This window comes from Pseudonaja textilis, chromosome 1 (genome assembly GCF_049901715.1).
Source record: "Pseudonaja textilis isolate UNSWEBS1 chromosome 1, rPseTex1.2, whole genome shotgun sequence".
NCBI lineage: Eukaryota > Metazoa > Chordata > Lepidosauria > Squamata > Elapidae > Pseudonaja > Pseudonaja textilis.
The window spans coordinates 4056839-4080175 of NC_141990.1; the positions used below are offsets into that span (position 1 = coordinate 4056839).

Genomic DNA, 23337 nt, shown 5'->3' on the forward strand with positions numbered 1-23337 from the left:
CTGATCGTCGGCAGGGTGTTCTGACCCACCATATCAAACGCAATCCAGAGGGAACAGAAACCGTGTAATGCTTTTGCAAAATAATTAGCTGTGATAAACACAAGGCTTGCCAAACTGTGCGAGACTTGCCAAAAGATAAGAGACAAGAAATAATTTGCAATACAAGAATCTTCAGATACAAACTCAGGATACTGGAATGTCCACGAGGCAGGAGTTTCAAAACGTCTTTGCCTTCTGCAAAGAACGCTTGTTTCACAGCTGGCTTTTATCTTCTTGAAGGAGGGGCCATTACCTTGCAGCCTTACTCCCGAGTCGCCCACGCTGTTGTAACTGCTCTTTCGTGCGAGCAGCCCTGCGCGCAAGTGCACTTGGCACAGGCTCCTCGGGAAACTCCTCATCGCTGCTGCCAGCCCCCACAATCTCTGAAGGCAGCAGTCCATTCCCTGATGGTCCTGGCCCCTCATCTGAGTCCTTGCTCTCCTCAGCCATCCACACTTGTTGCTGGCTAACCACAATGGGGGGGTGGGGGGAACCTTAAGGAGTGACTGGGTGGGGGAGAATGCAGTTGGCGATGTCACGCATAAGGGGAGGGATGGCCAAAGAGGCGCGGGGCTAGCCAGGGACACGATTTGCCGGTTCTCCAAGCTGCACAGAAGCATAACAACCGGTTCTATAGAACCGGTCCGAACCGGTAAAATCCCACCCCTGCTTAGTAGGTTGAAGATGGGTGGACTCCAATTCCCAGAATTCCCTAGCCGGCATCCTTTAAGAAGGGAGGACTTCCACTCCCAGACTCCCCCAGCCAGGATGCTTTAAGAGGGGAGGGCTTCCACTCCCAGAATCCCCCAGCCAGCCTGCTTTAAGAGGGGAGGACTTCCACTCCCAGAATGCTTTAAGACGGAGGACTTCCACTCCCAGACTCCCCCAGCCAGCCTGCTTTAAGAGGGGAGGGCTTCCACTCCCAGAATCCCCCAGCCAGCCTGCTTTAAGACGGAGGACTTCCACTCCCAGAATCCCCCAGCCAGGATGCTTTAAGAGGGGGCTTCCACTCCCAGAATCCCCAGCCAGCCTGCTTTAAGAGGGGAGGACTTCCACTCCCAGACTCCCCAGCCAGAATGCTTTAAGAGGGAGGGCTTCCACTCCCAGAATCCCCCAGCCAGCCTGCTTTAAGAGGGAGGACTTCCACTCCCAGAATCCCCAGCCAGGATGCTTTAAGAGGGAGGACTTCCACTCCCAGAATCCCGCAGCCAGGGTGCTTTAAGAGGGTGGGCTTCCACTCCCAGAATCCCCAGCCAGTCTGCTTTAAGAGGAGGACTTCCACTCCCAGAATCCCCAGCCAGGATGCTTTAAGAGGGGAGGACTTCCACTCCCAGAATCCGCAGCCAGGGTGCTTTAAGAGGGTGGGCTTCCACTCCCAGAATCCCCCAGCCAGCCTGCTTTAAGAGGGAGGGCTTCCACTCCCAGAATCCCCAGCCAGGATGCTTTAAGAGGGGAGGACTTCCACTCCCAGAATCCCGCAGCCAGGGTGCTTTAAGAGGGGTGGGCTTCCACTCCCAGAATCCCCCAGCCAGTCTGCTTTAAGAGGGGAGGACTTCCACTCCCAGAATCCCCAGCCAGCAGGCTTTAAGAGGGTGGGCTTCCACTCCCAGAATCCCCCAGCCAGTCTGCTTTAAGAGGGAGGACTTCCACTCCCAGAATCCCCAGCCAGCCTGCTTTAAGAGGAGGGCTTCTACTCCCAGAATCCCCCAGCCAGGATGCTTTAAGAGGGAGGGCTTCTACTCCCAGAATCCCCAGCCAGTCTGCTTTAAGAGGGGAGGACTTCCACTCCCAGAATCCCCCAGCCAGTCTGCTTTAAGAGGGGGACTTCCACTCCCAGAATCCCCAGCCAGGATGCTTTAAGAGGAGGGCTTCTACTCCCAGAATCCCCAGCCAGGATGCTTTAAGAGGGAGGACTTCCTCTCCCAGAATCCCCAGCCAGTCTGCTTTAAGAGGGAGGACTTCCACTCCCAGAATCCCCCAGCTAGCAGGCTTTAAGAGGGTGGGCTTCCACTCCCAGAATCCCCAGCCAGCCTTCTTTAAGAGGGGTGGGCTTCCACTCCCAGAATCCCCCAGCCAGCCTTCTTTAAGAGGGGTGGGCTTCCACTCCCAGAATCCCCAGCCAGCCTGCTTTAAGAGGGGAGGACTTCCACTCCCAGAATCCCCAGCTAGCAGGCTTTAAGAGGGTGGGCTTCCACTCCCAGAATCCCCCAGCCAGCCTTCTTTAAGAGGGGTGGGCTTCCACTCCCAGAATCCCCCAGCCAGCATGCTTTAAGAGGGAGGGCTTCCCTCCCAGAATCCCCCAGCCAGGATGCTTTAAGAGGGTGGACTTCCATTCCCAGAATCCCTCAGCCAGCCTGTTTTAAGAGGGGTGGGCTTCCACTCCCAGAATCCCCCAGCCAGGATGCTTTAAGAGGGGAGGACTTCCACTCCCAGAATCCCCCAGCTAGTCATGTTGACTTCATAAAACCTGAAATTTCTCTGCCCTTCTTTTTCCTCTCTTCTCAGGGTCCATGTTTTCACAAGCAATGAAGAAATGGGTGCAAGGAAATACAGATGAGGTAAGGCACTCAACACTTACAGAAAAAATATGTATCTTTGGGGGGGGACAGGCAGGTTTTAGGTCAGAACAACCCAAAATTCCTCCCCAGAATAAAGAAAATGGTTGCAGAAGGAGCTCCTTTGAATACTTGGGAACTATTGATTCGGGTTGATTCATCATTAAGTGAGTCACGCCCAATTTTATCATCCCTTTTGGCCACGGTCGTTACATGAGACACATGGTTGTTAAGTGAATCCGGCGTTCCCCATTGAAGCCACTTGGAACGGTTGCAAATATAGTGACTCTGGGATGCTGCGACCATCGTAAATATGGGCTCCAGTTATCAAGGTCCCAAATGTGCATTACCTGATCACGCAGATGTAACGGTTGTAAGTATGAGGACTGGTAATAAGTCATGTTTTGAGGGGGCCTTAGTAACTTTGAACAGCCATTAAGCAAACAGAGGGAGGCCTCAAACTTACAACCTTTCATTTAGAGACCATCTAAAGTTACAAGGGCCCTGAAAAAAAGTGATTATGACCATTTTCCCCAGTTAATGACTTTTGCGGGATCCCCCTTGGTCACGTGATCCAAATTCAAACACTTGGCCACTGGCATGTACTTACGACGGTTTGCAGTGCCCCGGGGTCATGTCATCCCCTTTTGTGACCTTCTGATGAGCAGAGTCAGCGGAGAAGCCGGATTTATCTAACAACGGTGACCAGGAAGGTTGTAAAACGGGGCCAAACTCACTTAACAACTGTCCTCGCTTAGCAACAGAAACGTGAGGCTCAATTGTCGTAAGTCGAGAACTACCTGTACTGGAACGTAGGGGGGGTACGTCGTTTGCATAGTGGCCCATCGAATGTGGTTTGAAAATATAGTTTGGGACCCAGATGAATGGGAGGGGGAGGCGAAGGTCCTGGGGTATAGCTTTTGTGGCCGCTGGCCCCTCCCGCAGCCAAATTGGGAGGAGGGGGAGGACAGAGAGACAGACAGACTGGGCCATCCATCAAGCCTTGGTTGGAGAGTCAACAGCCCCCAGGTCTGGAGGTGGCTGATGAGGAAGAGGAGGAACAACTGGGTACAGTGATAGAAGATGCATAGAAGATGCATAGAAGGCAGAGGAGAGGAGAGCAGTGGAAATCTATGGGCCGGACCTCGGGACGGAAGAGCCGCTGCTGCTAGCGAAGCCCCTACTCAAGCTCTGGGGATAAAAGGCAGGGGGCGGAGATGAATCGATGTCATCTCCCCTACAGGACGGACTTGTTAGCCTGTGGTGAGAGAGAGAGAGAGAGAGAGAGAGAGAGAGAGAGAGAGAAACTTTTCGCCGAGGCTGCCGGCGCTGCTAATAAAGGAATTTTTGAGTTAACTTCAGAGGGTTTGTTGTGGGTCAGAACAATAGCATTTTTTCTGCTTGCTGGTCGCAATCCCAGAATGCCCTGAGCTGACGGACTCCTTCGCCCTGTTTCTAGGCTCAAGAGGAGATGGCATGGAGGATAGCCAAGATGATCGTCAACGACGTCATGCAACAGGCCCAACCCCCAGAGGCAGCGGTCGACAAGGTGACTAAGGTAATGGCTCAGGTGGCAACAGCTGGGGTGTCCAGCCTTGGCAACTTTAAGGCTTGTGGACTTCAAATCATCTGCTGGCTGGGGAATTCTGGGACTTGAAGTCCACCCATCTGAAAGCAGGCTGGTTGGGGGATTCTGGGAGTGGAAGTCCACCCCTCTTAAAGCAGGCTGGCTGGGGGATTCTGGGAGTGGGAGCCCACCCCTCTTAAAGCAGGCTGGCTGGGGGATTCTGGGAGTGGAAGTCCACCCCTCTTAAAGCAGGCTGGCTGGGGGATTCTGGGAGTGGAAGTCCACCCCTCTTAAAGCAGGCTGGCTGGGGGATTCTGGGAGTGGGAGCCCATCCCTCTTAAAGCAGGCTGGCTGGGAGATTCTGGGAGTGGAAGCCCTCCCCTCTTAAAGCAGGCTGGCTGGGGGATTCTGGGAGTGGAAGTCCTCCCCTCTTAAAGCAGGATGGATGGGGGATTCTAGGAGTGGAAGCCCTCCTCTTAAAGCAGGCTGGCTGGGGGATTCTGGGAGTGGAAGCCCTCCTCTTAAAGCGTGCTGGCTGGGGGATTCTGGGAGTGAAACCCACCCCTCTTAAAGCATCCTGGCTGGGGATTCTGGGAGTGGAAGTCCTCCCCTTAAAGCATCCTGGCTGGGGATTCTGGGAGTGGAAGCCCTCCCCTTAAAGCATGCTGGCTGGGGGATTCTGGGAGTGGAAGCCCTCCCCTCTTAAATCATACTGGCTGGGGATTCTGGGAGTGGAAGCCCACTCCTCTTAAAGCATGCAGGCTGGGGATTCTGGGAATGGAAGTCCTCCTCTTAAAGCAGGCTGGCTGGGGGATTCTGGGAATGGAAGTCCTCCCTCTTAAAGCAGGCTGGCTGGGGGATTCTGGGAGTGGAAGTCCCCCCTCTTAAAGCAGGCTGGCTGGGGATTCTGGGAGTGGAAGTCCCCCTCTTAAAGCAGGCTGGCTGGGGGATTCTGGGAGTGGAAGTCCCCCCTCTTAAAGCAGGCTGGCTGGGGGATTCTGGGAGTGAAGTCCCCCCTCTTAAAGCAGGCTGGCTGGGGATTCTGGGAGTGGAAGCCCTCCCCTTAAAAACGTGCTGGCTGGGGGATTCTGGGAGTGGAAGCCCTCCCCTCTTAAAGCATCCTGGCTGGGGGATTCTGGGAGTGGAAGTCCTCCCCCTTAAAGCATCCTGGCTGGGGATTCTGGGAGTGGAAGCCCTCCTCTTAAAACATGCTGGCTGGGGATTCTGGAGTGGAAGCCCTCCTCTTAAAGCATGCAGGCTGGGGATTCTGGGAATGGAAGCCCTCCCCTCTTAAAGCATGCAGGCTGGGGATTCTGGGAGTGGAAGTCCTGCCCTCTTAAAGCAGGCTGGCTGGGGGATTCTGGGAGTGGAAGTCCACCCCTCTTAAAGCAGGCTGGCTGGGGGATTCTGGGAGTGAAAGTCCATCCCTCTTAAAACAGGCTGGCTGGGGGATTCTGGGAGTAGAAGTCTACAAGTTGACAAGGTTGGACACTCCTGCATTACAACCTCTCTGTCAGGATTCCGGCAGTCACCCCCAATTAAATCATGAGCCTCGAGCCAAACTTGCAAAACTTCAAAAGGATTTATTAGAAATTAACATTACCGGCCCTGCCTGGGTGTAGCCAACTCTGAGACACACCATTCATTGTCACCCTTGACCCTGGTTTTCCCCCCCCCACCCCTCTGGGTATATCATCATTCATATTCTCCAATGGGACACATCCATAGCCCAGAGTGATCAATCTTGCTCTCCAGTTAGATATTTGCGGGGCAGAAACTTCAGTCACCTCGTTACTATCTCTGAAAAACTATGTATGGAATGCACTTTCGGTTTCCAAGCTGCTGTCCTGCTCCCCCCTCCCTTTCTGTTGGCAACTCTGAAAAGAGCGTAGAGATATTTTATGAGTTGGTCCCTCAGGAGACTTAGCAGCCCCATACCTTCAACGTACAACATTTCTGGTGATCACCAACGAACAACAAGTTCATTTAACAACTGCTTTGTTTGCTTAACAACCAACACACACACACCCATACAACCCCCACACAAGATCATCAAATCAGACCCAGTCACATGGCGATCTGTTTCTCGCCCGCCTCGATTTACGTCCAGAATCGCAGACTCCCTGACGGTCCAAAATCGAGGGCTACCTTTGACCAGCCAACCCCATACAACCAGATTCCGCGCATGATCGGGACCCCCCTTGTGAGCTCCGAAAGGCCAAAAGTCAGTGGAATTCACTCGCGGCTCTCGGTCGGGAAAGCGTGGATGGTACCGGGGATGGCTGCCTGGAATTGCATTTTGCAAAAAAAGGGGGTGGGGGGAGCTGTGCTGGTCCCCCCCAAAGGGCCTGCTGAGAAAAGGGGCTCGGGGAGATGCACGTTACAAAATGGAAGTCTGACCCCCCCTCTTCCTGTTTCTTAATCACCCCCCGTTTTTTTTTCCCCTCCTAATTTTCTCAGCTATGATCTCCAGGAGTTTCCTGCCTGTGAAGTGAAGCGGAACCCGAATTTCTCCCTCTCCCCAAAGCCCCTTCCTCACCCTGGCTGCCTGGCCAGGGACCCACACCCAAATCTGCAGGTGGATTTCCTTTCTCTTGAGACCCAACGGAAGGAAGATTTCCCCAGCTCCTCCTTCTCCCCAAGGATTCTCTTTCTGGACTACGGTTAGGCACGGAGGAAAAACAAAACGGCCCTTTAGTTTTCCGAGCTGCGATCTAGTTTTGTTTGTTTGTTTGTTATCGCAAACTTTTTTTAAAAAAGGAAAACAGAAAAAAAAAAAAGACATTTGCGATCAGAAAGGCTCAGGGTATCTTCAGCGTGTCCGGGAAAGGAGCGGTTTTAAAACCCTGGAACCATTTTTGGGGGGAAGATCCTTTGAAATAATGAATTATTCCATTAACTGGATTCTCTTTCTTCGTGCATTTTGGGCCAGTCCGGAAAAAGAGAAGAAGTCAGAGACAAATTAAATTTTTTTTAAAAAAAGGACCCTTCCACTTTTCTGTCTCTTCTTGCCTTCCAAAAAATAAAACCAGTGTGACTCCATACCTCTGCACTTTGCAAAACGACATTGAAAAAAAATGCAAGGAACAAAAAAAAAATAAGCAATGAATTTTTAATCTGTTTCCTGTTTTCTTTGCCTTTGCAAATATGTCCATTAAGGCGAAACAACTCAAACCCGGGTCAGACGTTAATCCTGTTTTTTGCTGAAATTGTTCCCGATTCCGGCTTTTCTACCTTCTCCTTTAATGCAGTTTGGGAGTCAGTTGCCTCTTCTTTTTTTTTTTTTTTTCCCCTTTCTCCAAATAAATCTGAAACTTCCTCCGATCTCCAGTGCTCGCCGCGCGCGAGACATTTTACAAGAATTTGGAATATTTGAGATAAAATCCACTCTGTCGTGCTTAATATATTCTTTTTTTCCCCCTTCTCCTATTTTTTTTTTCTGTTGCGATTTTTTTTATTCCTTCGGAGGTTGGTTTGGTTTTTTTTAGGTTCTCATTGTTTCCTGAAGACTTGTGCAAAAAAAAAAAAAAAAGGATTTATTATCTCAAAACTACTTTTAGGAAAGTTTTTGATTTGCCTCCAGCCGTTTGAAAGTGGAGTAAAGACTGAAACGCACGTCACTTTGCGGTATCGGCTGGAGCGAGACACTGTCAAGAAGCGAAACAAGTTGTGTATAGGTTTCTTTGGTACCGTGTACCACCTTATTGTCTGATACCCAAGTATTCCAGTACTCAAACCATATTTAATTGTGTTTTGATTGAAATATAAATATATATCTATATATAAATTAGGCACCTGTGTCCCGTTTTCTCTGTGTGGTTTTGTTTCTACTTGTGCGCACCTTTTGGCTTCGATCCGCTCATTTGGCGGAAAATGAAGTGGGCTCTTAAATCTTTCTCTTCAAAACCACTCATTGGTCATTCTTCTGCGGGGTCCAATCTGAGTGGATCACCGGCCCCACTCAGTTTATTACAAACTGGCTGGATACCCGTGCTTCGCTACGAAACTATGTGATGGGGAGGAAAATAAGGGGGGTGGGGAATTCTGCCTCTGCCTACCAGAATCCATCGGTATTCCTCTGGCTAGCGTTCCTGTCAGTGTGTGAGAGAGTTGAGGACTGTTTGGACACTGAAAGAGTATTTGCTGTGTGAGCAAGGAGACAGCAAGGAGCCTGGGCGTGGCTTAGCTCAACTGTTCTATCCTCAAGCTGTTTAGTGCTGTGAAAGTAAAACTGAAACTTCTCTGCTTGTGTCTTGCATTTAGAAAAGATTTCAGGTGGGGAGGGGGAGTAGGACTCCTTAGCATCAGAGCGTGTTTAATAATAATAATAATAATAATAATAATAATAATAATAATAATAGTACAGGAAATACTAATAGCTCTGATGATCATTTTGAGAAATCCTTTCTGAGCACCTAGAAGCCAAGAGGAACCTACAAGCCAAATTTCAACTTGGCAGGCTTTACGGCTCTGAAGATTTTGTGATGATGCACAAGTGCTTTTTTGCTTTTAAAAAATGTATATAGAAAGATGAAGGCAAATCACAGATTCATTTAGAGGTCTTATCTTTCTGCCATAGACTACCTGCACTGAATAATAGAAGCTTCAGTCCTAAGGAAGGTTCTAAAGATAAGACAGCAAGAAATGCATCAGAAGAGCTGATAGTCCGGGGGGCGCAGGGGGTGGAGGGGGAGGAAAATTAGCAACTTAGCAGGCAGGTAAGGAAGGAGTAGGCTGCGAGGGTGACCGCGGGCCACGTGGGCAGCACAGCCTTGTGTTCCCGCGCAGCCTGGATTAATTGCTTTTTGGGAGGGGGTGCTCTAGGGGTGACATTTCTCTGCGGCCCACCAAAATTTTCTCACGGCCCACCCAGTGGGCCATGGACAGTCCTCGGCCTTCCTTAATCCAGGCCTTTGATTGCTCCCTCCTCAAACTTCTCACAAGATCGGAAAGCGTCAGCCTCCGAAGACCTTGGCCCTCCTTCCCGGAGTATCTCAGCCTTTGAAGCTCTAATCAGCTTACGACTTGAATTCCTGGCTTGTGCCAGGATGTTCTTGGCACCGGAGATTTTCCGTACCAAGAGCGTTCGTTTTCCAAGCCCTCATTGGAAATTGGGTGCAGTGGTTGGGAGAGGAACAAATCGGTCGGGTGAATCGCATTTAATGGAGCCTTGTTGTGAGGTATCAAACCGGATTACCAACCAGAAGACCTTCAGAACTTCCACACGTCCTCGTTGTTCTGCCATGGTTCATTTATATCCTTCAATGTCTTCAATCAAGGCCGTTTCTGGTCGGAGACTTTGACGCTGTTGGGAAGCCTCAATCCACCTCTGGGCTTCCCATGTGCTGGTTGGCAAACTGCTTCCCAACTTGCTTCAATTTCTCGCCTCGCTCTCTGGCCTTTGCCATCGGTAGTTCTGGATGGAACCGTCTATGGCTTATCCTGAGCCCAGAGAATAAGCAGCTGTTTTGGTAACATTTCAGAAGCTTGGGCAGGCAAGGGAGAAGTTGAAGTCGAGGTGTTTATTTGTGACATCTGGGGGGGTCGGGGAAAGGAAATGGGATTGTTGGTTGGAAGTAGGTTCACCTTCTTCGTAAGAGGCCCCGGCTATATGGGGTGGACAGACCCAGGGAAGCCTTGACAAGTGAAATCCCCCTGTTGTCAGGTGGTGCTCCATTCAAAATCCAAGAAAGAAATACTTAGACTCCACAGATTAGAGAAAAGATATCATTTACTGAAAATGAAGTGGTAGCAACTGTAGACTTCTGAATCTGAGAAATCAGGCACGCAAATCACATATACAAAGTGATGGAAATGTTCCCACCCCCCAAAAAAAGTTCAAAGGATTCTTCCAATTAAAAGTTGTGAATATGATCACTCGGACATCTTCAGGTGGTGATGAGGCCTCTGTCGGGTTGACCTTGGCATAGTTTGATAAAGGTTTGCAGCTGCGCAGAGAAAAGAAAGCTAAGCGAGAAATAGAAACCTAAACAGGAATTTATACTCCCCCCGCTCCTCATTTTTACAACACTAGAATGTAACACCTCCAGCATGCTTCCCAGACTTTACCCCCTCCTCCCCCCGTTACTTATGGCAGCCAAAAGATACAAAGCAATAGTAGAAGATCTTGAAGGCTGACACCTGTGATGACCCAGGGTGAGATACAAAATAAACAGAGTCACAAAAACAGGGGAAGCCCCATTTTATTCCTTCATTTTGCTTCCAAGCTCCAGATATCCTTGACTGGAGATTAAAAAAAAAACTCCCCCACAAACGGTTACGAAAAGGAGGAAATGCCGTTTAAACTAAAAATGATTAAAAATTATAAAGAGTATAAAAACAACACAAACCACACTGAAGCAATTAAGGAAACCAGGCAAGATAAGAGCTTGAAGATGTCCACAGATATCGGAACACACACTGGGAAGGACGCCAAACTCAGAGAGGAACGACAGACTAGAGATATTTCCACGCTTTGTTTCCAGCACTGGCCCATACGCATGTCCGTCCTTTTAACCAGTTCTCACAGCTGCAGCCCATGAAGGGGATCAAGGCCCTTTCCTCCCCCGTAGACCATGTCTCTCCCTTATCCACCCTGCGTGCCCTAGGACAGAGAGGCGATGGGCCTGGTTCTTCCTCCGGCTGCCCAGCCTCCTCCCCAACCTCCGGAGCCACACTTCCACTCCCTGTCGGCTGTTCCTCCACTCCCTCCGAGTCAGTCTTCCACAGGGGCACGACACCCCTGCATGCTCTCTGCCCCTTAGATGGCCAGCCCAAGAGTGGGGATTGAGAAAAGGGGGGGATTCTCCCAAAATGAAGATCGGCCACTCTCGCAGAGAGATGGGTTCAAAGAACTTTGAGTAGGTGGGACCTCAAAGGTGAGTCAGCTACAGCTTGAATTGGGCCAAGGGTTAATGGACTGAGATGCCCCAGGTACAAAGAACAAAAATCTGATACGATTGTCAAGTTTTAATCAACAGTGTCTGAAGGGCTCTGAGCCAGGTTTATACAAGGTTCAAACCTGATAGTCGCGCTACAAGGACTGACACGTGGAATTGCTCAAGAGTGATTTCCTTTATTATTCTTCACTTATAGACAGACTCTTGCCAGACTAAAGCAGCCATCTGCATAACTGCAGACCAATTCTGGAAATCGCTAGGAAGGAGCCGTTTTAACCCTCCACCAAACTTTCCAAGCGAGCTCTTTGCCATCTGGGGTGCAGTCTCACTCTCCTGGGAATCCCAGACTACATCCCATCATAAATGAAATCATTTAATAGAAAAATTAAGAATTGATACTATGTTTAGCAAAGCCTCTTTTTTAGATTAAAAAAGCTTGTGTTTATGGGCAGTATGCGGGTAATAAACACCAGAAGGCAAGACAAGAAACGGATTGAAACTACTCTTGGGGAGAATCAGGGGTGGGATTCTACCAGTTTGCACCTATTCACTAGAACAGGTTGTTAAAATTCTAAGCAGTTTGGAGAACCTGTTGTTAGAAGAAATTACTGGCCTAATCCTGTAAGGAAGCCAGGAAGGAAACATTCTGGTGTTGCTTACAGAAACTGCCTCTCCGTTAACCCTGATTACATTCTTGGCAGGACTCAACTTCCTGTCTCAGGAACTTCTCTGGAGTTTTTTTCCCCTCCTTTGCTGGTACTTTGCTTGTGTGGAGTGACCATTCAACGTTACAATGGCACTGAAAAAGTGACTTATGACCCTTTTTCACCCTTACGACTGTTGCAGCATCCCCACAGTCACAAGAGGCCAGGGGAGGAGATGCGTGCCTCAATGTGAGCGATGTTGAGTTGGCCATGCCCAGCCAATAACATGACCACCAAGCCACACCTGCCACCTAAGCCATGCCCACAGAACCGGTTTTTTTTTTTTTTAAAAAAATTAGAATCCCCCTGGGGAGAAGCAACTTAAAATTAAGGAGAAACTTCCTGACAGGGAAAATAATTATTCAGCAACTTTAAGACCTGTGGGTGTATCAAAATCTCCAGGATTGTGTTACAGGTGAAACTCCCAAAGAAAGAAACTCTGCCAGCACAGGTAAGTGTGTGTGTGTGTGTGTGTGTGTGTGTGTGTGTGTGTTTGCCAGTTCTCACGTTTAGATAAGATTTTTCCCAACTTGACCTCACCCTTTCCTAACAGTATTTTATATTATATTATATTATATTATATTATATTATATTATATTATATTATATTATATTATATTATATTATATTATATTATATTATATTATATTATATATATATATTATATTATAATATTTATTATAATATATATTATATTATATATTATATTATATTAATTATAGTAGGGAGCGTGCATAAGCACACCAACGTGCCTACCGTCCCTGTCCTATTGTTTCTTTTTTTATTTGTATCCATTTCACATATTCGTCACCATTTTCATATTTATATCTGTTATCTAATACTTGACAAATAAATAAACTTCTGGCGGAGGATCCCCGCTTCCTCCAGCAGGTGGCAGCCGAGTCAGAAACTGTGCCTTGTCGCGGAATGATGACGTACAGCCTCCTTTCCCACGTGGAGGCAAGTTGGAGCAGAAACGTCCGGCTGCAGGTTTGGAGGGGTTACTTTTTTTTTGCCAAGTTGGGAGCGGGAGGTAAGGCAGCAGCACCCCATATTTTGGAAAGTGGGGGCTGGGGTGGAGACATACGGCCCTGGGGGTGGGAGCGGAGAAAGAACAACGCTCCCAAGCAATAACACAATAGGAAGAGTTGGAAGGGACCGTAGAGGTCTTCTAGTCTGACCCGCTCCCCCCTGTTCAGGGTTTCCCCCTTATATCTCATCCTGGTCGTGCTTGGTCGCCCAGTCAGGCTGGATTTTGCATTTTTATCCCCTCATGGAGTCCTTTCCCAGATGTTCTTGTTTAATAACATTCAAAGTTTCGTGGCAAAACTGCCTTTTGCAATTGACGGACAGGGATTTTGTCAACGCCGATGGTGCTCAAGGGGTTCTCGCCCAGCAACCAGGTGTTCAGACTGGATTTGGCATTTTTTAAAATCCCCCTATCGAGTCCTTCTCAAGGACCTGGAATAGGCGGACGTTCTTGGTTAATAATGTATAGGTCTTGTTGCAGAGTTATTTCAAGTCAAGCTGCCTTTTGCAATGGACTGAGGGTAATTTATTATGATGAGGATGATAGATGTTGAGACTGGATTTGGCATTTTAGTCCCCCTATGGAGCCCTTCCCAAGGACCTGGGGATAAGCAGATCCGGGCGTTGGGTGGTGTACAAGGTCTCTTTTAGCAGGATGGAAACTGTTCCAAGTATAACAAGTATAATAATAAATAGAAAATGCAGAAGTTAAAGTGTCTTATGGAGATTCTCCCGTCATCAAAGGTGCTTTTTCAAGAGGCAGCTTGGACTTTCTTGGTTTTTCTTTGAAGGCGAAGTCAGAGTTTGAAGAAGCTTCTTGGATGAGAATCGAAACGTCTTCAAAGAAAAACCAGGTGCCTCTTGAAACTTTCTAAGAGCAAGGACAATTAACATTAGTTAATTGCATGCATGCAGTTTTGGTCACCACACTGTAAAAAAAGATTGTTGAGACTCTAGAAAAAGTGCAGAGAAGAGCAACCAGGATGATGAGGGGATTGGAGGCTAAAACATATGATGGACGGTTGCAGGAACTGGGCCTGGCTAGTCTAGGGAAGAGGAGGACCAGGGGAGACAGGAGAGCAGCCTTCCAATATTTGAGGGGCTGCTACAGAGAGGAGGAAGGGGTCAAACTGATCTTCAAGGTACCTGAATGCCAGGTACCTCATGGATGGAAACTGACCAAGGAGAGACCTGGAAATAAGGAGAAACTTTCTGACAGGGAAAACAATCAACCGATGGAACAGAAGTTTCCCTCAGAAGTTGTGGGAGTTGCCATCACTGGAGACTTTCCAGAAGAGATTGGACTGCCATTTGTCAGAAATGGTATAGGGCAGGGGGTTGGGCTAGATGACCTACAAGGTCCCTTCCAACTCTGTTCATCTGTTTCTAACCAATAGAACTGCTTCCCTCCAAAAGTCGTGGATGCTCCCTCATTGGAGGTTTTGAAGAAGAGATTGGACAGCCAGTTTGTCCAAAATAGTGTAAAGACTCCTGCTTGAGCCGGGGGTTGGACTACAAGACCTCTAAGGTCCCTTCCAAGCCTTATTACCCCAGGTTGGTCATCTCTTGGAGTGGGAGGGAAGAACCAGAAAGTCAAGACAGGAGCGATGCCTCTTTTAAAATACCTCCTTGCCTCCATCTTGACTTCTTTTTGACATATACATTCATGTTTCTGACCTCATCCTAGAAAGCAGGTGTTCTAATAATCTCTCCCTGTTCTGGCTTCTAGCAGCTCATGAGAGTTTTCTGAACGTCTGTGATGGGGAAAGTGGGGTGTTCATGTGGAGAAGGGGGTGCCCAAAGAGAGCTTGGAGGGGGGGTCGTAGATGCTGGTGGGGCTCCTTTGAGTTTTGGTTGTACTCCTTTGTTTTCTAGGCCAGAGGGCAAAGAGCCGACTACAGTTTTAAAATGACGGCGGACGTTGAGCGGCTCCTGATCCAGTTCAAAGATGAAGCCGGGGAGGTTCTGGGGGCCCCGTTTGATGTCCCCGTGGATATCACCCCAGAAAAGCTCCAGTTGGTTTGCAACACCCTCTTGGAGAAGGTACAATTGCGGCAGAGGGGGGCTCCTTCTTCTTCCTTCCTTCTGCTTCTCTTTCTCCTTCCTACACCCTCTCTCTCTTCCCTTCCTTTCTTCCTCCTCCTCCTTCCTCTTCTTTCTCCGTCTTTTCCCCCTCCCCACTCTCTCTTTCCTTCCTCTTCCTCCTTCCCTTTTCTCTCCTTCCTCTGTCCTTCCTTCCTCCTCCTCTCTCCCCTTTCTTCCTTTCCTCCTCCTCCCTGACCTCCTTCCTTCCTCCTTCCTCTCCTTCCTCTGTCCCTACTTCTTCCCCCTCTCCGTCCCTCTCTCCTTCCTTCTCCTCTTCTTCCTTCCTCCCCTCCTCTCTCCCCTTCCTTCTTTCCTTTCCTCCTCTTCTTCCCTCTACTTCTCCTTCCTCCATCCTTCCTCCTTCTCCTTCTTTCTCCCCTTCCTTCCTTCCTTCCCCTCTCCTTCTTCATCCTTCCTTCCTTCCTCCCCCTCTCCTCCTCTCTCCCCTTCCTTCTTTCCTTTCCTCCTCTTCTTCCTTCTACTTCTCCTCCCTCCCTCCTCCACTCTCCCCTTCCTTCCTTCCTTCCTTCCTTCCTTCCTTCCTCCCCTCTCCTCCTCTCTCCCCTTCCTTCTTTCCTTTCCTCCTCTTCCTCCCTCTACTTCTCCTTCCTTCCTTCCTTCCTTCCTTCCCCTCCTCCAACCTTCCTTCCTCCCCAGCCTGCTCACACTAAAAAACAACAACAATCAAGCTTACCTTACTTTACCAAGCTTACTCTGTGTCTCTCACCAATACCCCTTGCTGCCACCCAGGAGGAGCCCGTCCCCTTGGCCTTCTACGTCCAGGAGTCCGAAATCGTGGCCTGCCTGCAGAAGACCCTGGCCGAACTGGCCCTGGAGACGGAGCGGGTGGTCGAGATCATCTATCAGCCCCAGGCCGTGTTCCGGGTGCGAGCCGTGACTCGCTGCACCAGCTCCTTGGAGGGCCACAGCGAGGCCGTCATCTCGGTTGCCTTCAGCCCCACTGGGAAGTAAGCGGAGGTGTAGCTCGGATCAGGGTGCCGGAGGGAAAGGAGTTACGTGCCCCGTTGTGGACAGAAGTCGAGGACTCCAGGTAGTCCTCGACCTATGACCACAATTGAGCGCCAAATTTCTCTTGCTGCCCAGCCTACCAAAATGACAGTTTGGGGGCTAGCTTTGCTTCTTTGCTCCAAAAGGAGCCCCTCCTCTCTCTCTCTGTCGGCTTCTAACGTCGGTTCTGTTCATTTTGTCCCGTTTTACAACCCTTCTTGCTACCGTGTCAGAGCATTTGGCGGCGTGGCTACCGTTATGAGACAACCCAGGGGCAACACACAGCACACAGAGACTTAGATATTAACAGTGGTTTAATATATAGCAGGTATATAAAGACAATATACACCTGGTGGCAAAATACTTTTGCAAGTGAGCTTTTCTTCTTCTTAACAGACAGAGAACTTCTGCGCTGAATACTGGCCACAAGGAAAGAGAACCACACCCTCTAATGGCTGCCTTTTAATATACACACCTCTTAAAGGGAACTTTACTCTCCAGCCTTAAAGGGAAAGACCCATGTTCTCTGGTTACATCAGCCAGACTTACATCGGCTTCACAGCATCGTGCAGCTACTCACCGCTCCTCAGTGTCTAAACCAGGGTGTCCAACCTTGGCAACTTTAAGACTTGTGGACTTCAACTCCCAGAATTCCTCAGCCAGCAAAGCTGGCTGAGGAATTCTGGGAGTTGAAGTCCACAAGTCTTAAAGTGGCCAAGGTTGGACACCCCTGGTCTAAAACCTTTCATACCTTAACACATAGCTCTTAAGAGAATCACTACGGTGGTAAAGTTAGTCACAGGGTTGTTAAGTGAGTCTGGCTTCTCTGTTGACTTTGCCTGTCGGAAGGTCGCAAAAGGGGATCACGTGATTCCCCCCCCCCCCCACCAGGGACGCTGCAACCGTCATAAATAGGAGTCACTGGCCAAGCATCTGAATTTTGATCACATGATTGTGAGGACGCTGCAATGGTCATAAGCATGGGGAAATGGTCATAAGTCACATTCTTCGATGCCGTTGTAACTTTGAACAGTCACTAAATGAACTGTTGCAAGTCAAGGACTTGGTGTATAACTATGTATTTTACATTTATGTACTGTACATATATTTATGACTATAACTAAAGGAATGGTTGTAAGGACTACCTGTATAACTATGGTATTTATAAATCTGTGTGTGTGTGTGTCGATAGAGATGTGCTCTATACCCGTGCTTCGCTTGGAAACTATGGTTGGGCTTAGTTTTTGGGGAGGAAAATACTGGGGAGGGTGGAAATTCTGCCTCTGCCTACCAAGCATCCATTAGTATCCATCTGGCTAGCGTCCTGTCAGTGTGTGAGAGAGTTGAGGGCTGTTTGGAAACCGAAAGAGTATTTGCTGTGTGAGCAAGAAGGAGACAGCAAGGAGCCTGGGCGTGGCTTAGCTCAGCTGTTCTGTACTAAAGCTGGTTGCTGCTCTTTAACTTGATCGGTGTTTCTAATATCTCCTGTCTGTTTTGTAGCTTTTTTTGTCTTGATTGGCTGGCAACATTGTGTTTCCTGTATTGGAGGCTTTTAGTGCGGCTTGGCTCCGAGTAAATGGACGGCTATCATTTGTTAGGAAGCTCAGTTTCATCTGGGTGCCTGGTTGGGGTGTGTTTGAGCTGGAAGTATCAGGGGGGATCTGTTTGTGCCCAGGTGTTTGCCTGGCTAGTGATGTGGAGATTTTTTTGTTTGAGAGTGCAGGCTTCCAGATAAATTGACAGTCTGGTGGAATCATCTCTTCTATTCATGCTTTCAGGTCTTTTTTCAATCTCTATGGCTTCTCTGATAATTCTGTAGCTGAGGTCATATATGTCCCCTGTGCATCATGCCCTGCCACATACATTGGACAGACCAATAGAAGAATAAATACCTGCCTAGATGAACACAAAAATGCAGTAAAAAAAACTGGAACACACTTCCTCACTAGTCCAACACATGAAAGCCACAGGTCATAGCAGCAACTTCAATGGCACCAAAACCCTAGCCACTATAGAAAACCCCAACCAGGCACCCAGATGAAACCTAGCTTCCTAAATGATAGCCATCCGTTTACTCAGAGCCAAGCTGCACTTAAAGCCTCCAATACAGGAAACACAATGTTGCCAGCCAATCAAGACACAAAAAAAGCCACAAAACAGACAGGAGATATTAGAAACACCAATCAAGCAGAACACAGCAAACTCCAAGACCAATAAACACGGACCCAAACTCCCAACCAATCAGGATAAGAAAAAACCATTCTGGCACAGCAGTAGGCTAGCCTCAAATTTAAAACAGAAACGTCTGTGAAAGTCTGACTCACAGACGAATGCAATACAGAAGCCTGATGATGGCAGATGAGATTCTGCTGAAACGTTGCTACAACTTGAAAAGCACAACTACAATGACGTGGGAAAATACCCGAACAAAGCTGAATGCCATACATGTAAGTACCCGCGAAAACTTAAGAAAACAAATATATATATATTTTCATTCTTAAGTTTTCGCAGATACTTATATGTATGGTATTTGGCTTTGTTCACGTATTTTCCCATGTCATTATAGTTGTGCTTTTAAAGTTGTAGCACAGAAAATTTATATATAAATTTTTATGTTTATATTGTATATAAAAGCAAAATACACATCTTCACAAAATAATTGTACACACACATATACACATGTAAGCAAACGCACATTTAGTTATAACTAACTAAAGGAATGGTTGAAAGTCAATAACTAGACTTTAACCACTCCTTTAGTGACCATTCGACATTAAAACAGCACAGGAAAAAAATCTGACTTATGACCATTTTTCACACACATGACCGTTGTGGCCTCTCCATGGTGACCTGACCAAAATTTGGTTGCTTGGCAATTGACTCCCATTTATGATGGTCGCAGTGTCCCAGGTCCTGAGATCACGTGGGGAAAGTCAAATTCGCTTCACAGCCGTGTGACTAACTTACCGCCTGTGGCGATTTGCTTAACAGCGGTGGCAAGAAAGGTCATAACATGGGGCAAAACTCACTGAACAGCTGTCTCGGTTAGTGATGAATATTTGGGACTGAGTTGTGGTCGTAACAGATAATTATGTTGGAAGGGACCTTGTAGGTCATCTAGTCCAACCCCCTGCCCAAAGCAGGAGACCCTACACCATTTCTGACAAATGGCAGTCCAGTCTCTTCTTGAAAGCCTCAAGTGATGTAAGTTGAGAACTACCTGTAATAAAAGTAGTGCAGGTAGTCCTCGCTTAATAACAGCCATATGTTTAACGCCCGTTCGAGGATAAAAGAATCCCAACCGTGTGACGGTTGTGGAGTCCTGCAGTTACCTTTGCAACCTCCTGAGAAGCAGCATTGGTGGGGAAGGTCACCAATCACGGGATGTCTCACTTAACGACCACAGCAAAAAAAAATAAGTTGCAGAATTGGGCTCCGTCACATAGGCCTCACTTTAAGAGCTGAATGGAGAATTATTAGTTGTCAGTGCAGGCCTACTTTGTATTATTAATCTGTATGACTTGGGCTTCTAAGTCTGGCCTACTTTGAAGGGCTCATTTTTGGGGTGGGCTTTGGTTGCCATCTTGACTTTTTTGACCCCTGAATGGCATCTGGTCAACTGCTGTGCCTTGGCTCTGTCAGCCTGAGAGTTTGTCTCCTCAGGTACCTGGCCAGCGGCTCTGGGGACACCACCGTCCGCTTCTGGGACCTGAACACGGAGACGCCGCATTTTACTGCCAAGGGTGAGTCTTCACATGCAGAAGGGGGATGGTTTAGGCCCATAGGTCCCCAAACTTGGCAACTTTATGACTTGTTGGACTTCAACTCCCAGAATTCCCCAGCTGGGGTTGAAGTGGTCATCTTAAAGGTGGCCATGTTTGAGAAAACACTATGCTCTATGGCATGGTGGCTGGCGGATTCTGGGGGTTGAAGTCCACAAGTTGCCAAGTTTGGAGACCTCTGGTCTAGGCCAAGGCTTCTCAGTCTTGGCCAATGGAAGATGGGTGGACTTCATCTCCCAGAATTCCCCAGCTGGGGTTGAAGTGGCCCTCTTAAAAGTGGCCAAGATTGAAGAACGTTGCTTTATGCCCGTGCTGGCTGGAGAATTCTGGGAGTTAAAGTCCACATATCTTGCAGTGGCCATGTTAGAGAAAGCACTGTTCTATGCCATGCTGGCTGGGGGATTCTGGGAGTTGAAGTCCAGGTGCCTTAAAGGGACCACAGTTGAGTAACACTGACTTAAAGTAAGCATTTTAAAATCTTTTGGTTTCGTCGGCTGGTGGACTTTGTCCAGTAACTCTCCCTCCTTCATACCTCCACAGGTCACCGTCATTGGGTGCTGAGCATTGCTTGGTCGCCTGACGGAAGGAAACTGGCATCTGGGTGCAAGAACGGGCAGGTAAGTACTCCTTTCGGCTTTGTTTCTGTTTTCCTCAGTGGTGCGGATGGGTATGGAGCCTTCTACAACAGTTCCAAGAAGGCTCCACACTCATTTGCACTATTCAGGTGACCATGAAGACACAGGGAAACCTCCAAGTGGCCTCAAGAACCCTCTAAAAGGATGCAAATGACCAGCTGTCTGCAAGGAGTTGTTATGCCCCTGTCGGAATCTGATTTGGAGGGGGAGGTTGAGCAGCTGATAGGCAGTGGAAGTGTGGCTCTGTTGGCTGTGGAAGGAACCGGGGAAGGGCACAGTCAGGCTGGGCAGAGCAGGGGAGAGGTAGAACAAGGGAGAGGGAGTTCGGAGGAAGACCCAGGCCCACCCCCTCTTAATCCTAGGGCACACAGGGAGGAACGGAAAAGGGAGCAATGAGTTGCATGGCTTACAGGGGAGGAAAGGGCCCTGATTCCCTTCATTAGCTGCAACTGGGAACACAGTGTTTAAAACGGGAAGTTGCGCACAGCAAACTGTTGAGAGCAAATCGTGAATTATCCGGTATTGTTGAGGCTTATCTGGGTTCCTGGCATCTTCCTAACAGTGTGTGTTTTGCCAGCCTTTCAAGTCTGCAATTCCTTCTCCTTCCCTGTCAAGTTAATTACTGCAGCCTGGTTTGTGTGGATTTTTATTTACGGTTTGTTTTCGGACTGAATTTCCTCCATTTAAAGACCGTTCTTGGGAGAGTTTTTTTCTCCAACCGAAGGTAACTGGACATTGGGGGCAAAGTTGGAGGTACTAAAGGGATTCTTCTTACTTATGGGACTGTGTTGCCTTTGTGCCACGCCCGTTTGGGTCATTCCAGGAGTATCAATCCTTCCGTTCCCTACCATCCGGTCAGAGCGGAAGAAGCTCCTCGGGCGAGAAGCGAAACGTCTTAGAAGAAAAACCAGAAAGTCCAGTTGCCTCTTGAAAAAAGCACCTTTGGGACATTAAAGCTCACCTTTTTTTTACTTTTACATAGTAGTATAAACTAGCCATTTCTATATCAACAAATCTATCTAACCGGTAAAACCCAAAAACCAAAGATTCCTTTTTTTCCGCCCCCACCTTGAGCGCAAAGTCCAGAAATGGTTTCTAAGTTGGAAACAAAAGTAATTGTGTTTTTTTCTTCCTTTTCTTTAATCAAAACAGTCGATTTAGCCATCTCTGCGCAAACACATAAACCATTTTGAGAAGGTGTTTTCTTAACGTGTCCCACATGAACTTTCTATGCAGATAATGCTCTGGGATCCAAGCACCGGGATCCAGATCGGCCGTATCTTGGTGGGTCACTCTAAGTGGATCACTTCGCTCTGCTGGGAACCTCTGCATGTGTAAGTCACCACTCCAGATCCACCCACACCCCACTCCCAAAAATAAATCTTCCCTGGCTCTGCACTTCTAAAGGAAGGGACCTTAAATTACAATCGTGGTTTATATTTTAATCATGGCTTAAATCACAATTTTAGCTTTAATCAACATCTTGGCTTTAAATCACAATTGTGCATTATTTCTGTTAGGGATACACCCTAGCAGAATCTGCACGGCAGTCAGGCAGACAGGCAAAATATGTGAGATAAACATTTTTGTAGCTTACACTCAGTAAAACAGATACACTGTGCTAGTTAAATAGTTTATTCCAGTAAGAGTTATAGCATAGTCAAACAGTCCATATATCATTCACTAATTCAGTCCGTCCGGGGATTATTCAGTTGCAAAGTCCGGTGTCGAAAAAGAGGTCAGTAAACTTACAAATATCAGTCCAGTAATATATCTCTTCGCAGTAGAGATATGAAGAAGTCACAACTCCTCTCTTCCTTCAGCAGCAGGGAACACGCAGTTAACAAACCATCAATCCAGTATATCCAGCAATCCTCAGTAATCCAACAGGTTCTCTTGCTCCCTCTTATGGCGGTTTCACACCGCACCCAAAATTGCATGCTTTGCAGTTTAAAGTGACACACACTTAAACTTACTATCATAGTTTATATATATATATTATTTTACCCAAACTACGTTAGGTAACCTTGTTATTCCTAACAATTTCTTTACTGTAGTTTTCATCTGCATTTCCACCTAAGGTGCAGGAAAAATATCCAATATTGTACCCAGCGCCATAAGGACATCTAAAAAGTCAAGATAGAGGCCACAACCATCTAGGGCAATCATTTAAATAGGAGCCAGATGTGCGCTGCAGCTGCCCAAAAAGCCAACACAGCCCTAGGCTGCATTAATAGGGGGATAGAATCAAGATCATGTGAAGCGTTAATACTACTTTATAAGGCCTTGGTCAGGCCACACTTGGAATCCTGCATCCGGTTTTGGTCACCACGATGTAAAAAAGATGTTGAGACTCTGGAAAGAGTGCATAGAAGAGCAACAAAGAGGATTAGGGGAATGGAGGCTAAAACATGAACGGTTGCAGGAACTGGGTATGTCTAAATTTAATGAAGAGAAGGACCAGGGGAGACAGGATAGCAGTCCTCCAATATCTGAGGGGCTGCCCCAAAGAAGAGCCAGTCAAGCTATTCTCCAAAGCACCAAAAGGCAGAACAAGAAGCAACGGAGGGAAACTAATCAAGGGGAGAACAAAGCTAGAATTAGAAGTTTCCTTGACAGTTGGAACAATTAATCAGTGTTAACAGCTTATCACCGGAAGTTGTGAATTCTCCTACGCTGGAGGTTTTTAAGAGACTGGACAACTATTTGTCTGCAATGATATAGAGCCACGATAGCAAACCTATGACACTCATGCCACAGATGGCACGCAGAGCCATTTTTTCGGGCACGTGAGCTGCAGGCAGACTTACCTCACCTTACCTGCATGTGCCTCACAGCTGATTTTTGGCCCGTTTGAGCCTCCCGGAGGCTCAAGGGAAGCCTCTGCGGCCTTTCTAGGCCAAAAAAACAGGCCCGTTCCATCACTTCCTGTATTTTTGGAAATACAGGAAAGTGACAAAACGGGCCCACTTTTCGGCCCACAAAGGCTTCAGAGGCTTCCCTCAAGCCTCTGGGAGGCCGAAAAAGGCCTGAAA

The 23337-nt window shown here is 47.9% G+C and overlaps 2 protein-coding genes across 2 annotated transcripts in view; both read left to right on the plus strand.

Annotated features, from left to right (window-relative positions):
• Nucleotides 1-7951, plus strand: part of AKAP10 (A-kinase anchoring protein 10) — a 54507-nt gene extending 46556 nt beyond the window's left edge. Inside the window, 3 exon segments of the mRNA XM_087924745.1 lie at nucleotides 2545-2597; nucleotides 4054-4152; nucleotides 6622-7951. Of these exon segments, the coding sequence (XP_087780871.1) occupies nucleotides 2545-2597; nucleotides 4054-4152; nucleotides 6622-6627 (158 nt within the window). The 3' untranslated portion in view covers nucleotides 6628-7951.
• Nucleotides 7952-12591: 4640 nt separating this feature from the next.
• The window catches only part of NLE1 (notchless homolog 1), a 28917-nt gene continuing 18171 nt past the window's right edge, over nucleotides 12592-23337 (plus strand). Inside the window, exons 1-6 of the mRNA XM_087924795.1 lie at nucleotides 12592-12753; nucleotides 14668-14835; nucleotides 15628-15845; nucleotides 19549-19628; nucleotides 20208-20284; nucleotides 21539-21636. Of these exons, the coding sequence (XP_087780921.1) occupies nucleotides 12691-12753; nucleotides 14668-14835; nucleotides 15628-15845; nucleotides 19549-19628; nucleotides 20208-20284; nucleotides 21539-21636 (704 nt within the window). The 5' untranslated portion in view covers nucleotides 12592-12690. The remainder of the gene's footprint in view (nucleotides 12754-14667; nucleotides 14836-15627; nucleotides 15846-19548; nucleotides 19629-20207; nucleotides 20285-21538; nucleotides 21637-23337) is intronic.